The sequence below is a fragment of the Xenopus tropicalis genome, chromosome 3 (genome assembly GCF_000004195.4).
Source record: "Xenopus tropicalis strain Nigerian chromosome 3, UCB_Xtro_10.0, whole genome shotgun sequence".
NCBI lineage: Eukaryota > Metazoa > Chordata > Amphibia > Anura > Pipidae > Xenopus > Xenopus tropicalis.
The window spans coordinates 26370777-26385206 of NC_030679.2; the positions used below are offsets into that span (position 1 = coordinate 26370777).

Genomic DNA, 14430 nt, shown 5'->3' on the forward strand with positions numbered 1-14430 from the left:
GTTGTTAGCACTGAAATGAGTAAATGGCTGCTGCTTCAAAATGATAGTTTGGGGTTGAGTAAGTTTAAGTAATTGAAGTTTAGACTGTCAGATAAAGTAGCCTGGGGTGCCAATGGTATTTTGTACATGTAAAGTAAATATATTTGATGGAAATGTAATGACAATTACTCCAATGCTATATTTTGGTTGCTTTATTTTCACAGAATGTGTGATAAAACACAGCATTTAGTTAATCTCTCTTATTTTTGCAAATTTATGACTCAGGGGTTAATAGATAAATCAGAAGAAATGAAAATAGTGCCTTTAATACGAAGAATGCTTTGTAAGTACTTATGCACTAGTGGGAGCTCCCCGGAGACCAGAGCTGGCAGAAATAATATTAGTATCCACAGAAATCTCTTGGCAGGAAAACGTTTCCACTGACTTGCCTGTACCGATTTATTTACGGGTTCTGGACAAGTCTAAATTTCACTGGAATGTCATTTAAAAAAAAAAAAAAAAAAAAAAACGAACTGTGGAAAAGAAAACATTACTGTAATTAAATATACGATTAAATATGATTTCAAAGAACAATTTTTGGTTCTGTATATGAATATTAAAAAGATTAATGAGAAATGGTTGCGGCAAACTTATTTTAAAGGGGCAGTTTTAAAGAATTTTAAAAGAATTTTAAAACAAAGATATTGCATCAAATCCTTTTCAATCACACAGTCACATGGCTGCAGGAAATACTAACAGTGGGCGACAGAGACTTGTGTGTGCTCATGCCCCTGCGGGGCTTCCAGAAGTGTGTATATACGTACATTACACTTTAGTGGAAGAGCTGCAGTGTGTCCAGTAAACAGTATGCATAAGCTGAAAGTTACTGACTTGCCGGAAAGCAACAGTGCTTAGTGGTGACTATATCTAGGATTTAGCGTCAAATAGAATATATGTAGGTTATGAGGTATTGTGACTTCATATGCAAGGGATACCAAGGAGATGTTACTGGCCCTTTGAAACATTCTCTGAAGCTGAACTCTTAATATCTTGAAGTGGAAAGTTGTGTGATGGAGTAGGTAAGAATAAAAATAAGTATTTCCTGATGCTCACGGTTTTCCTGCTTTTGCTCTCAGCTGCGAATCATTTGGAAGGTGTGGTCCAACCCCATTTCCTAACTCTCTTGGGGTCTTTACTTCCAAGGTATGTTGCTTGTGCAGCTCCCCATTATTTATTCCAGTTCATCCACAGCAGAAACTTCTGTGGGTCTGCTCACTGCCCATAGCAAAACATTTATCTAAAAATAATAATCTATTAAATTACCCAAAAAATGTCAAATAGCTAGAATTAAGCATTTAAGAAGACCCATGCTGCAGGCAAAAAAATCAACATAGACAGTATATAATACATCCAGCCAATACTGGAACCTAGAAAACCTATATCATCTAAAGAAAAAGTACAAAAACTGGTAAGGGAAGAACTGTCAATGACACAACTGACCAGACTAAAGTCAGTGGTATACTCAAATTCATATCCAATATTGCTAGGGAACATTTATATCCAGCATTCTTATTTTCTGTGTGCTGTCTCGTGGCCCCTCTACACTTGCTCCCTCCCACTCTCTTTGAAGCATTCCCCTATTACAGTGGCTTTCTCACATGCATATTACAGTCTCTTTCTCTCATGCCCCTCTTCTTCGTATTAAAGTAAATGCAGAAAAGTATGAATGGAAAGATAAAATATAAGAGATGTTATATTTACCACTACTGCAGTTTTTCTGTGTGTTGTAATATATCTAAATATTAAAGTGCACATGAAGAATGATGTGGAGGATCAGTGGGAGCAATTAAAATGGAAGCCCAGTACCCCAGTTCAAGAATGATAGCTGCATCAGAATGACCAAAATAAAAAAAATAATATTTCTGGCTACATAAACATGGGGTTCAGCAAGTTTAAAATGTTGTGATAAACTTTGTTTCTTTGATTTCTTCAATGTTTAATAGATATGGGTCAAAAATACTTTATTAAAATTCCACGTCTGGAAATTATTTTTATGATGGCAAGGACTTGCATTCCCAATGATGAGACAACAATGTACTTTAGGTAGAGCAAGTTTTTTTCAACATTTTATGAGCCCCTGACTTTATTTTATTCTTATGTGTTGGACAAATATTAGAACCCCATACGCTATGCACATGTGCATGGAAACTTTGCTTCTTAAAGTCATCTGCCATGTTAAATGTCCTTTTCCCCAGTCACAAAAGGATTTGGGCCCAGGTTTAAAAAGCAAGTAACAAGAAGAGTTACTGTAGTGTTATTAAGAGGGTTGCTAACCTTTAAATTAACTTTTCTGGTTTTCCAGATAAGGGATGTTTCTTTAATTTGGATCTCCATATCTTAAGTTTGCTAAAAATCATTTAAACATTAAATAAACTCAATAGGATTGTTTTGCCTCCAATAAGGATTATTTGTATCTTAGTTGGGATAAAGTAGAATTATTTGCTTATAAAAGAGTCTATGGGAGATGGCCTTTCCGTAATTCGGAACTTTCTTAACAGGTTTCCAGATAATGGATCCCATACCTGTATTAATTATATATAAATATTAAATAAATACCAAAAAAAGGGACTTTGAAGAGCAATAGTTCATAGGCTGCCTGGGTCCCCCATTTAAGAGCTGCAAAGTTAAGAAAAAGGCAAATAATTCAAATACAAGTTAAAAAATAACTTGTTAAAAATTAACTTAAAGTTCGACTACCCTTTTAGTGGTTGATTTTTCAGTTATACCATGCTGCCATAAAATAATAAAGGCCTTTACCAAGAGGAAGAAGTGCTGTCCAGGCCCTAGCAAATGCCAAAGGGGTTGCTGTAAGATGCCATAGACAGTCACTATTTATTGGGCTGTTTGGGCCTCTGTGTACTTAGAATGGCAGGACCTGACTTGGTGCTGTCCTATATCTTGGGGTAGAAGGAGTGGCTAAACCATTAACATGTACCCTGTTAGAAATGTCATAAGGTAAATTATAACTGCCTGCAGTGTATCTGAAAGTTGGTAAAACTTTGATTCTCGGTTATGCTTGTGATCTAACTGTATATATTATTTTAACTGACTGCATTTTAATTAACCGATTTCCATTTCTGTTACCATTATTATATAAAGCAAAAGATGTTGCAACGTATGCTTTGTACTCAAAGAGCGTGGAGGGAAAAAACAACATGATTTCTCTTTATGCCAAGATGCTGAATCAGAGGCATATGGAATTAATTAGCTTATCACACAATGCTTGCTGAGGCTTTATAAATGATGGGAGATAGATTTACTGTCATTTGCAGATATGCGGAAAAGGTCAATTTTTCTCTTTTTATTTCAATGTAGGACAAGTAGAAAAGACATCTGTTAACACAGTGTACACTTAAAGATCCCATTTTGCAGATTTACGGATTTTTGGCTCATCCTCGGGTATTTATCTGCCATTGTATGACAAACAAAACTGCAGGAAAGGCAAGCACACTCTCATAATGTGGATTCAGAATGCACTATATGGAAAAAGCCTACTGTTAAGTAATGGGTGAGATTCAATAAAACATGCATGCAATCACCTTCCAAATTATTATTTTTTTTTTTTACAAATAGGATATTCTTCAACATGGTCCACAAAACACCAAGTCTGCAACTGCTAAGCATTAGCTTAGCTGCTTGACTGCTACCATTAATGTACCATTTTTAAAGTATGACAAATTGTTTTAAAATACTGGAAAACATGAAACTGAAATACATTCACAGATTTATTAACTAAAAACAATGACATAGTAAAATAAGGTTCAAAATTGCATTAACTATGTTATTTAATGATCCATAGGGTACTTTTTGGTGCCAAACAAAGGGTGTGTGGTTAAATTCTCAGCAATCTGTGTTGATATTATGTCACTTCTACATACACTGCACCAAGCAGATATATGTTTAAATATAAGAATGTAGTATCCCTCCCTTTTTTTTTTTTAAGCAGGAAAGTACCGTATATACTTGAGTATAAGCCGAGGTACCTAATTATACCTAAGAAAAAAAAAACTTATTGACTCGAGTATAAGCCTAGGGTGGGAAATGCAGCAGCTACTGCTTAGTTTTAATAATCAAAATAAATACCAATAAAATTACATAAATTGAGGCATCAGTGGGGTATATGTTTTTCAATATTTATTTCAAAGAAAAACAGTAAACTAGCTGAGAAGAGGGTAAAAAAAAACAATAAGAGTACTACCCCACGCTCATTGCACATTGGCAAACTGGCAGCAGACCCGGTCCCGGAGGATATGTAAGGGCAAATAAGTACTGCTAATGGGAGCCTAGGCCAGGGCACTGGAGGGTCTGGTTGCAGGTGGCCTAATTTGCACACAAAGGAGAGAGGGTGCTAGTCTAGAGGGACCCATGGCACCCGACTTGAGTATAAGCCGAGGGTGACTTTTTCAGCACATTTTGGGTGCTGAAAAACTAGGCTTATACTCGAGTATATACAGTATTTCTTGTTACGGTCTAATTTATAATAACTATACCTGTTTGTGTTTACATCTTGTAATCCACTGCATACATCTCTGTTACTGCGGGCAACTAATCTCCCTGAAAAGCCTGTCCACCGGCAATAAAGTGAATCACTGGTGGAAAGGCCAAGGCACCGATTTGCTTTTCCGATGTCGTGCAAACTTTCCTTCTGCAGGCACCTTCAGAAAACGAAACGATGCATAGGCCCTTTTACAAGCAATTCCCTTTATAGCCAGTGGAAATGCTTTTTGGGGAGATCAGTTGCCCGCTGTAGCAGAGACTTATTGTGGGCAACTAATCTTGGGACAAAGTGAGAAAATACTTGTTTTATTTAGGACTGTGATGTCATCAACAAGGTCTAATGAGGACTAAATATTGTAATTGGTCTGGGTTCATACAGAGAGAATTTGTCAGCAGATGTCATAAAGGTGGTATCTGGTGCTTATTAGGTGCAGCAAATAAACCTCAAAAATAACAAAATTACAAAGTGTCTTCCTAGCTTAGTAACATGGAAAAACATGGAGCAACTGATGGAAGAGTTCCACCAAGGTTGGGTGGAGAAAATCCTAGGTTGATTGCATGATACATCAATGAAAGATGTTCTCCATTTTTTCTACTGTTTTTCGATTCCTTTAGGCTACTGCTTCTCATGACAGATTCTTTTTCTGCCTTGGCCTACTAAAGCAACATTCAAATAAACCCAAGCCTTCCTTTGCAGTATTTTGCCTCAGCAGAATCCTTGGTATTGGATGAAGCCAAACCCTTACATGACTTAAGACCACTTGACGCTTATCTTTTGTATGCTGTGTTTCTTTTATTTTGCTAATTTAATTATATGAACTAGGGTTTGGATCCAGTTCAGAATGTAGTCATATCTTTTACAGCAAAGTATAGAAAATTTCTGGATTAATTACATTCCTAATAAGAAGGTAAAAACAAATCTCTAAAAATAATTTACTAAAGCAGCCGCAGAGTGTAAAGTGCAATTCCAGACACAATCCATCATGTTTTGAACCTGTAAAGCAGCGCATTTTCCCCACAGATCAAGCATAAAAGCAGTTGTACAAGAATTTAGTTGTAATATTGGTGCATAGGCAGCCATCTCTGGTAATTGGGTCTGATTCTGTAAGTTCACAAAGAGCCAGCTTTTCACAACTGCTTTCGGATAAGATATTGTTTCTTCTACTCAATATAACTGGAAGTGTTTTACTATTGAGTGTTACACTTATATCAACCACTAGGTGGGGCATGGGAGCCTTTTTAGCAATACAAATAGTTACCAGTATCATCTTGTCACCTGCCTAGTGTGACTAAAGTTTAACATAGCACAAGCCACATGGCTTAGGGCACCTAGGAAACAAAGAATATGTTTAGCCCGTGTCAAATTTTAAAATGAAAAAAAAAAACCTCTTTTGAAAAACAGATTTTAGCAAAGAATGCTGCTGGAGAAGCACTAACAACTGATGCATTTTGTAAAAAACATTTTCCCATGACAGAAACATGCATTCTACTAGACCCTCTACTACTACATGGAATATATTATGGAATTAGAGTGAAGGGGGAATCTAGTGTTTACATGCTGACTTGTCAGAGTAGATGAGACCATGCAGATGGTGAGTGTCTTGCTGCACAAATCTACAATCAACATAGCCAACACAAGACTGCCAGTGCAAGCATATGTAAGAGGCAGGTCACGTCTGACCAATTGAGATTTACGGTGTTTGAAGCTGTCTCACCTTTGAGTGGATGCAAGCTGACTATTATGAGTATAATTTTAGAAGTTTTAATACTGATATTGTTTTAAATGAGAAGGAAAGGTAAAAACAAAGTAATTTTTATCAGAAACACTGCACTGAGTTCTCTATCAAAAGAAACCGGATTTCTGGTCTCCTTCCTTGTCTCTGTAATTCCTGTGCCAGAGTCTGCGCAGCTCTCTCCCCTTTCTTGCTCCCCCCTCCCTCAAGAATGCTAAGAACTCCCTCATCCCCATTAGGAATGTGTGATCTGAGCCAATCAGCAGGAAGCTTCCTCATAGTCTTACTAACTGCACATGGGGTCTTGGTGCAGGAGCGTTGCATTATGGGAACAGGAGAAATATGAGGAGACTTAAGGGCACTATTGAGAGAACTGAAGGTATGCCTGCAGCATGAGATTAACTCTTTATTAGCCTTTCCTTCTCCTTTAATCACTGCTTTGTATACTAACTTTACAGAAAAAACACTGTGTTCCGTATCAGACTTTAGTGCAACGAAGCTATTGAGAGTGTTGCTTCTTTTTCTAATATTTATAAGTTGGGATACGTAGGGATTCATTGAAGCAAACAGGGTATCAGCTTTATATCAGCCACAGGGGAAAAAAAGAAACATCAAATCACTTACAGTTATACATTTTTAATGGAAAACGTATCACAAATTTAATTTGTTTATTCAATTAATACTTTGTGTGTTACCGACACCGACACATAGGGATAGTTTATAAATCCTTTGATAGTTTTTAGTTTCAGTGTTTCACGCAAATGCAATTAATATAAATTAGAGCCAGGTGATTCATTTGCAAATGAATAGGCAGAGTATACCACAAGAGATATACATTTATCCACAGGATGAGAATTAGTGTAGCATTAGCCTTTGGGTTAACTCACGAGATATTTTTTAATGCGTTCATCGCGTGCTTGAGAGCACCTAAACACATTTGTTAATTGATTCCATTAAATCTTGCCTGGTTGTACTCACAAGCATTAAGGCTAATAATGCCACACGATGCATATGGCGTATATTTTCGGCAAGCTGAAAAATGCTTGCCATGTGCTCCTACCCGTGCCTGCACCCAAATGAACGAAATATGCTTGGGTGCAGGCACATGTAACCGAAATCCACATAAAAACGTGCAACTTTGTATTTTCTCGCGTTTTTATGTGGTTATCGGCTACATGTGCCTGCACCCAAGCGTATTCCATTCATTCAGGTGCAGGCACAGGTAGGAGCACATGGCGCGGCTTGCCATAAATATACGCCATACGCATCGTGTTGTATGAGCCCAAGAGTTGCACTTTCCTGCATGGTTTTTTTGGACGCAACATGCTGCAGATTTATTATAAAGTGAGTTTAGAGCTTAATACATAAAAGCTCACCCACGTTCTCACGCATTGATAAATATGCTTCTAAAAATCCCATGGGAAGGAATAGAACATGGGTGAGGTTTTATGTACTAAGCTCTAAACTCAAATTTGATAAATCTGTCCCTTCATGTTTTTTGGATGTTTAAATTTTTTTTTTTTAAATAATAATTATGCTTTTCACCAATCTTACCATAAACAGAGGACTGGAGTACCAGATTATAAATGCCACCCCAGGCCTGGGCCTTTGTGGCCTTGCCACATATCTGGGCTGGAGGGAAGATAGGAGAAAAAAATCTACAAGGGTACTGGCACATGAGGAGATTAGTCGCCCTCAAAAAAAAATCTTTGTTACCATGGGTGACTAACCTCATGCAAATTCTTTCCCTCCGGCATTAATGCAAATGGCTGGTGAGAAAACATATGCGACATTTCAATTTTCCAAAAATGCCCAAAGTTTCCTTGTGAGGAATTGTCCCTTCAAATTGGATGATTATAAACATCATAACTTTATAGACTGTTAACCAGGGATCTTTTTATCTCATAAAAAAAAAAAAGACAAGAGGTCACCCACTTTAGACTTGAGGAAATGAACTTTCTCTAGAAGGAGCAGAAATGGCTCGCAGTGAGGGTTGTGGAATGACATGCCAGATGATGCTGTGACAGCAGATTTATTAGTGAACATACACATTTTATGGGAAAAGCTATAATATAGTTTTGGAGTTATATGTGTCTATACATATGTGCTGGAGATCATTTGGAGGGAATAAAGACGATGCGCTATTGTCCTTTCTCAACCCAAATTAACTACACAATTTATTTTTTTGCAATAATGAGGCCTTTTATTCTTTAAGGTTCTCTAATTCAAACTTTTAAAACTATATATATGACCACAGTAATGAACATCATGAAAATGCTTTCAGGTAATGGATGTGGATTCACTAAACTGCACAAAAGAGGACTCTTACCTAACTTGTGGTTGCGGTATGGTTCCTAAACTTGCTGGCACCTGGACCCCTTTTTCCCAATCCTGTCTCCAAGGGTCAGCTAGTATGTAGAATTCATCTGGGCCGAACTGGAACGAGTCTGGGACTTTCATAGCAGTTATTAAGTCCGTGCGGAAAACCTAAGAAAAAGTGTAACAAAGACTTCAAAGTCCATGGTTACAAAAATACGCAACTCCCACCCCTTAAACAATCTCTCTCTTGATTCTGGGTGCTTTATCGCCTTGTGAATTAAAAATACACAGTCAATACCTAGTATTTCAATAATTATATGAATTACAATCAGACTAATCTTGAAACTGTTTTCTAATAATCTTCTATAATAAAAAGTAATTTTAAAACAATATGTGGATTCCTACCTTTTGAGGAAAGAAATTGGAAACAAATGATATACCGGTAAACAAAAATATATAAACTACACAGCATGTGAAATATTAAATCTACATGGACTTTATACTGATACTTTTTCCTTTTTAACAGTTCCCTGAATACATGTAAAGCAGGCCCCTTTTTGGTATTTGCCACACTGAGTCAGGGTATAGATGTGAAAAACCCAACATTAGATTACATAACTTACTTAATTATTTCCACAAAGGGCATTGATCCTAGGGTTGCCACTTGTCCGCTTTTGACCCAGACAGCCCGGTTTCGGAAAGGCTGTCCCGGTCAAAACCTTCTGCCCGGTTTCCCAAATTAGGAAAACCAGGCAGGACTCATTAACATTGACGCAGCGGTCGGGCAATCCCTGCTGTTGCTAGAGTTGTGCTGTCACATCATGACCCCATGACAGCACAACCCTGCTTCTTCCCCGTCCTGAAACGTCGCGGTCCCCCCTCTTCCACTTTTTAAATCTTTTTAAATTCTGTGCCCCCAATATTTTTATTTTTTTTCATTTAAAAATATTCCAATATAGTTTAAGAAAATAATGCACATTGATATTATGTTGAGGGCAAGAAAATTAATACACAGATGAACACAGGCAAAGAGTTTTTTTTTTTTTTTTTTACTCACATTTAAAGCAGCTCTCCAATTTGTTAAACTATTCTAAAGCAAGATCTCATTCTTGAAAAAGAGACTCCGGGGGAATAGCTAAGTAATTACAGATTAACCTCTCACCTCATAGTGCATTTCTCTTATTGAGTATTTCATGGCCAACTAATTAGTTTGCCCTTGTACTTCGTAATTCATGTGATGAATCCATCAGTTTTATAGATTGCTAGGAGTTCTAGCCAGTAACATAGTACAGTACAGTACAATCAAGACACAGAAACCACAGAATAAATAATAAAGACCAACTGCATATTGCCTTAGAATATCTTGCCTATATCATACTTATAGCATAATAGGATGTTTCTGGTTGCTGCATGTGTCGCCTATACAGGTATGCAATCTAGTATCCAGAAAGCTCCGAATTACAGGAAGGCCATCTCCCATAGACTTTATTTTAAACAATACTTCTCATTTTTCCTTTTTTCTCTGTAATAATAAAACAGTACCTTGTACTGTACAAAACAATCCTATTAATGTTTAAATATTTTTTAGTAGACTTAAGATATATGGATCAAAATTAAGGAAAGATCCCTTATCCAGAAAACCCCAGGTCCTGAGCATTTTGGATAATAGATCTTAATAGACTTAAAGCCTACCTGAGCATCCTGGATAACAGGTTCCATACCTGTATATTTGTGATACAGAACAAATTATACAGGTCCACAAAAGCACTAGTGGGATTGGGCGGCGATGCTGGGGATCAGACCTAGCTTGCTGTTAGCAGTCAACAGGTGTTCATTTGTTTTGGGTGCATGGATCTGTGCAGACCAGTCACACATTCTTCCACTCCCATGTCAGCAAAAACTTTCTGTATGGACCTAACTTTGTGCACTAACATTATTGTGTTGAAACAGAAAAAAAAAACTTTCCCAAAGCGCTGGCACAAGTTTGGAACTTGGGTCCCTAGCCAAACCAGGGCTGTAGAATTACATAAATCCTCTGACCGCGACTCACACTCCAGGTACCCAAATTGCTTCTGACTCCACAGCTCTGGGCTGTGGAGTTGGTACATAAATCCTTTTACTCCTCAGTTTTTGGTTCCTCTGACTCCAATTCTCAGGTACCCAAAAATTGCTTTCGACTCCACACCTAAGAGCATAACCAAGAAAAATAACTCCAGAACATAATTTCTCCTCCACCAAAATTTACTGCTGGCATTATAGTGGCGACCACTTTAACCAATGCTTGCATCTAGTTTAATCTCCCATTGTTTCCAAGACAATTTGAAACATTGCAGAATACACTCTGAAGATGTAACTGTAGATGGAGTGTCTGCATATGTTGGGCTAAAAACATGCCCAGATACTTTTTTCCATACAGTGTCTTTATATGGTTTATTGAAATATATATCCCTCTACTGGTAACCAGACAGATCAATAAATCCAAACAGTATCACATATTTAAAAATCTAGATAGATTGGGGAATATGGTCACTAAAGTTTCCATTTTACGGAGAGCCCCATTAAAATATATGACAGGTCAGGAATAATCTCAAATGATTAAATATAACCAGAACTCCAGCTACTACTTCATGAGATGTACCAAATAGGTAAATTTGTGCTCCCCTGTACAATGAAATTTCTCAGATTTAACAGAGAATTGTACTAGATATAAGAACACTATTGGGCATATTTATTAATAGACAAATATCACTGGCGATGCAACCAAACAGCAATTGGATTTGGTCGCCTACAAGTTAGAAAACAAAAGCAAAGTTCTCCTTGGTTGCTATGGGCAACATCACTGGTGATGTTTGTCTCCAATGGTCATAAATAGCCTTTATATAATATGAATGAGTGGCTTTGAGAAATCCACTGTGGACAATAATTTCACACATTTAAGGGTTTCTATATTTAATTCTAGTCATATTAAACTCTAGATACCAAATTCTTTCCCTAAAGATGTACAATTTAAAAGAAGCCCCTTAGATACAACCTATATTTGTAACTTCCTATTCTAAACATACATTTTTAACATCCTGTAAAAGGTTATTGTATATCAGACATACTATTATATAATTGCCATAAAACAAACACAATTGTTTTATGTACAAAAGTCTCATTATTATTATTATTATTATTATTATTATAAAGATTTAAAAATTATAACTGCACAATGTATTAACATAAAGTCATATAAATGATCTAAAAATGTAATTTACTGAAACTCTTAGCAAATGCCTCTCACTTCTGAACCGCCTAATATAAGGTTAAAAAAAAACTACTAATTTTACTCAAACACTTCTGAATTATTTATGAGAACTGAATAAATGTGTAATTGGAATCGGATGAACAAGAGGCCTCACAGAATAGAGGAAATTCTACAAAATGAAACCATTTTTTTTTTTGTTATACAAGTGTTTACTATTTCTTGGGTTTTGCAGATTTGTACACATTGTCTATAAAAGTCAGCTGCTTAGCAACAGGCCTTTTACGTTTTTGTATGGATGATGTTAATTGCTCCAACAAACAATGTGAGCAACTGTTTCGGAAGCTGAAACACGAAAGTAATAGCCAACATGATGCTTGGAGAAAATGCAATTGTAACTGCAGAAAAGGTGAAACATAGGTGTTCAAAGACCTTATTGTTAAAGTAAGGTATGGGAAAATGATTGAAAGCAAGCTACTGAGTTTTTTTTCAAGTTTTGAAAAAGTGCATAGCAAAGAAATAAAGAAAATGCACCAAAATAGTTGTAAATGTGCAACCCAGGACTGTGCTAAACACATTAAAAGAAATCCTCAGTCCTGTCTGACTGACACTGGTACCTTTTTCAAATAATAAGTTCTGCCACAATGCTTTGCTACTCACATGCATATTTCTGCATATATATTTGCAAAGGAACACCTCAAAAATAAAAAAACTGGACAAAAAAAAATATCTTATCTTATTCCACACAGAAATCCTACACTGCACTGAAACAAATGAATGGTACCTTTTAGAAGTTCTAAAAGGTACTATGGTTTTTACTCACATGATCCATTGCCAACTCAATGAATGGTGGCACTATGATTGACAAAAAAAACACAAGAAAGCCTGACTGGAATTAGTCAAAACACACCTGAACAAGCCAGAATCCATCTAAGTCCTGAGGACAGATAAGAAAAAATTTGAGATTAAGTTTTCTGGAACTGGGTATCTTGAGTCTGGGGGAAGCATCATGAAACTATGGGATTGCCGAGGCATTTGGGAAAACGTTTTGGACAAAAGAAAAACTGGATCTGGACATTAAATATCAACACCAATCCCTGTGCAATAATAGGCCACAACAATCCACAGAAACTGCTCAAACCCAGCTAATGACCTGTTACCAGCTTTGGCTAAAAACCACTTGTTCTAACGAATATTCCTAGATCCCTAAAGCTGCTTTTGACCCTGTTTATTTAACCCTCCCCTCCTCCAGTCCCTCCATTCCACCATACTCTGCACTCGCTTCCACCACGTTTCAGAATAAAACTCAAACCAATGACCCTGGCATTCAAACTCATAAATTTGCACCACCAGGCACTCACTAACACACTTGTTACACTCCTCTACTGACCTGCTCCTCAACACTTCTCTCATTTACTCCTTGTATAGTTTGCAAGGGTTGCAACTCTTCTCTAGAACGCTCCCATTTTGTGTCCAAATTTCTACTATATAAATAATTAAAGTGATTTAAATGTATTTAATTATAATGTACTGTTGCCCTACACTGGTAAAAGTGGTGTATTTGCTTCAGAAACACTACTATAGCTTATACAGCAAAAGAAGAGGTTACATAAAAGATAAGCTTATGTGTGTATTATACAATTAGTTTAGAAATCTAGGAATGCAATCCCATTGCATTATACAGAGCTTATCTGCTATGCAACACTTTTTTGGTGTTATTGTTCTTTTAAAAGATTGTCGGTGTACACTATATGCTGCTTAATATAATATGCAATGGCACATATCCTGGCACATACATCTTTTCTATTTAGATTGTAAGTTCTCTTGGAAAGGACCCTCTCTACCTCTTTATAGGTTACTGTTTTCTGTATTTAATCTTTAGGTTCAGTGTAAACACACAGTTTATAAAGTGAATTAATGCGCAGAAGAATTGATTAATTTAAATTATAATTTCAAAAGGCGTGCTACCAAATATAAAAGTTTAGGGTGGCAAAAATGTTGTAAAGTTTTCACATCAGAAAGTATACGTGAAGTTCTGAATAGTGCAAAGGTTGCAATCTTTTAGGCCACTACTGTTTTACAAACAAAAGTGGAAGAAAAACATAACTGTTAAAAGAGCTCATTTCAAAGTGTAATTTTTAAAAATAAAGGAAGACTCAATAATAAAGTTTAGAGACCAAATAAATGAGTTAGTTTTTATCAATGGGCTGGGCATTCTGCAGTATGTTTGTATTAAAGAATCTTTAAAACGTTATATGCTTGTTAAGTCCCTACATGCTCCTTTTGTAATTAAATCTATGTATTCCTGAGCTTCTCTAAAACATTGCCAGTAAAACCATTTCTGCTGTAGTTATCTGTTTCTGAAATTCATGAATTTCCTGTACTTTTATAAGCCATTCTTTTACAGAAGGTACTTTTTCAAGTTTCCAAAATCTAGGAAATAAGCATTTTTACAGTGTTGAGTAAGTTTGGCAGGGTTATTCACTTTTATTGGATAGCTGACATTGCTTATGTAATAGAACACATACAGCTAAATCCTCTATTTCAGAGTCTGTAAAACTGGGAACAAGATCTGAAACCTGTTGCCAGAACAGTCTT

The 14430-nt window shown here is 36.4% G+C and overlaps 1 protein-coding gene across 2 annotated transcripts in view; it reads right to left on the reverse strand.

The window, feature by feature from the left end:
* The window catches only part of jade2 (jade family PHD finger 2), a 120555-nt gene that overhangs the window by 73198 nt on the left and 32927 nt on the right, over positions 1–14430 (reverse strand). For both annotated transcript variants that reach the window (NM_001374818.1, XM_012958514.3), the window contains 1 exon segment: positions 8599–8756. In NM_001374818.1, coding sequence (NP_001361747.1) covers positions 8599–8756 — 158 coding nt within the window.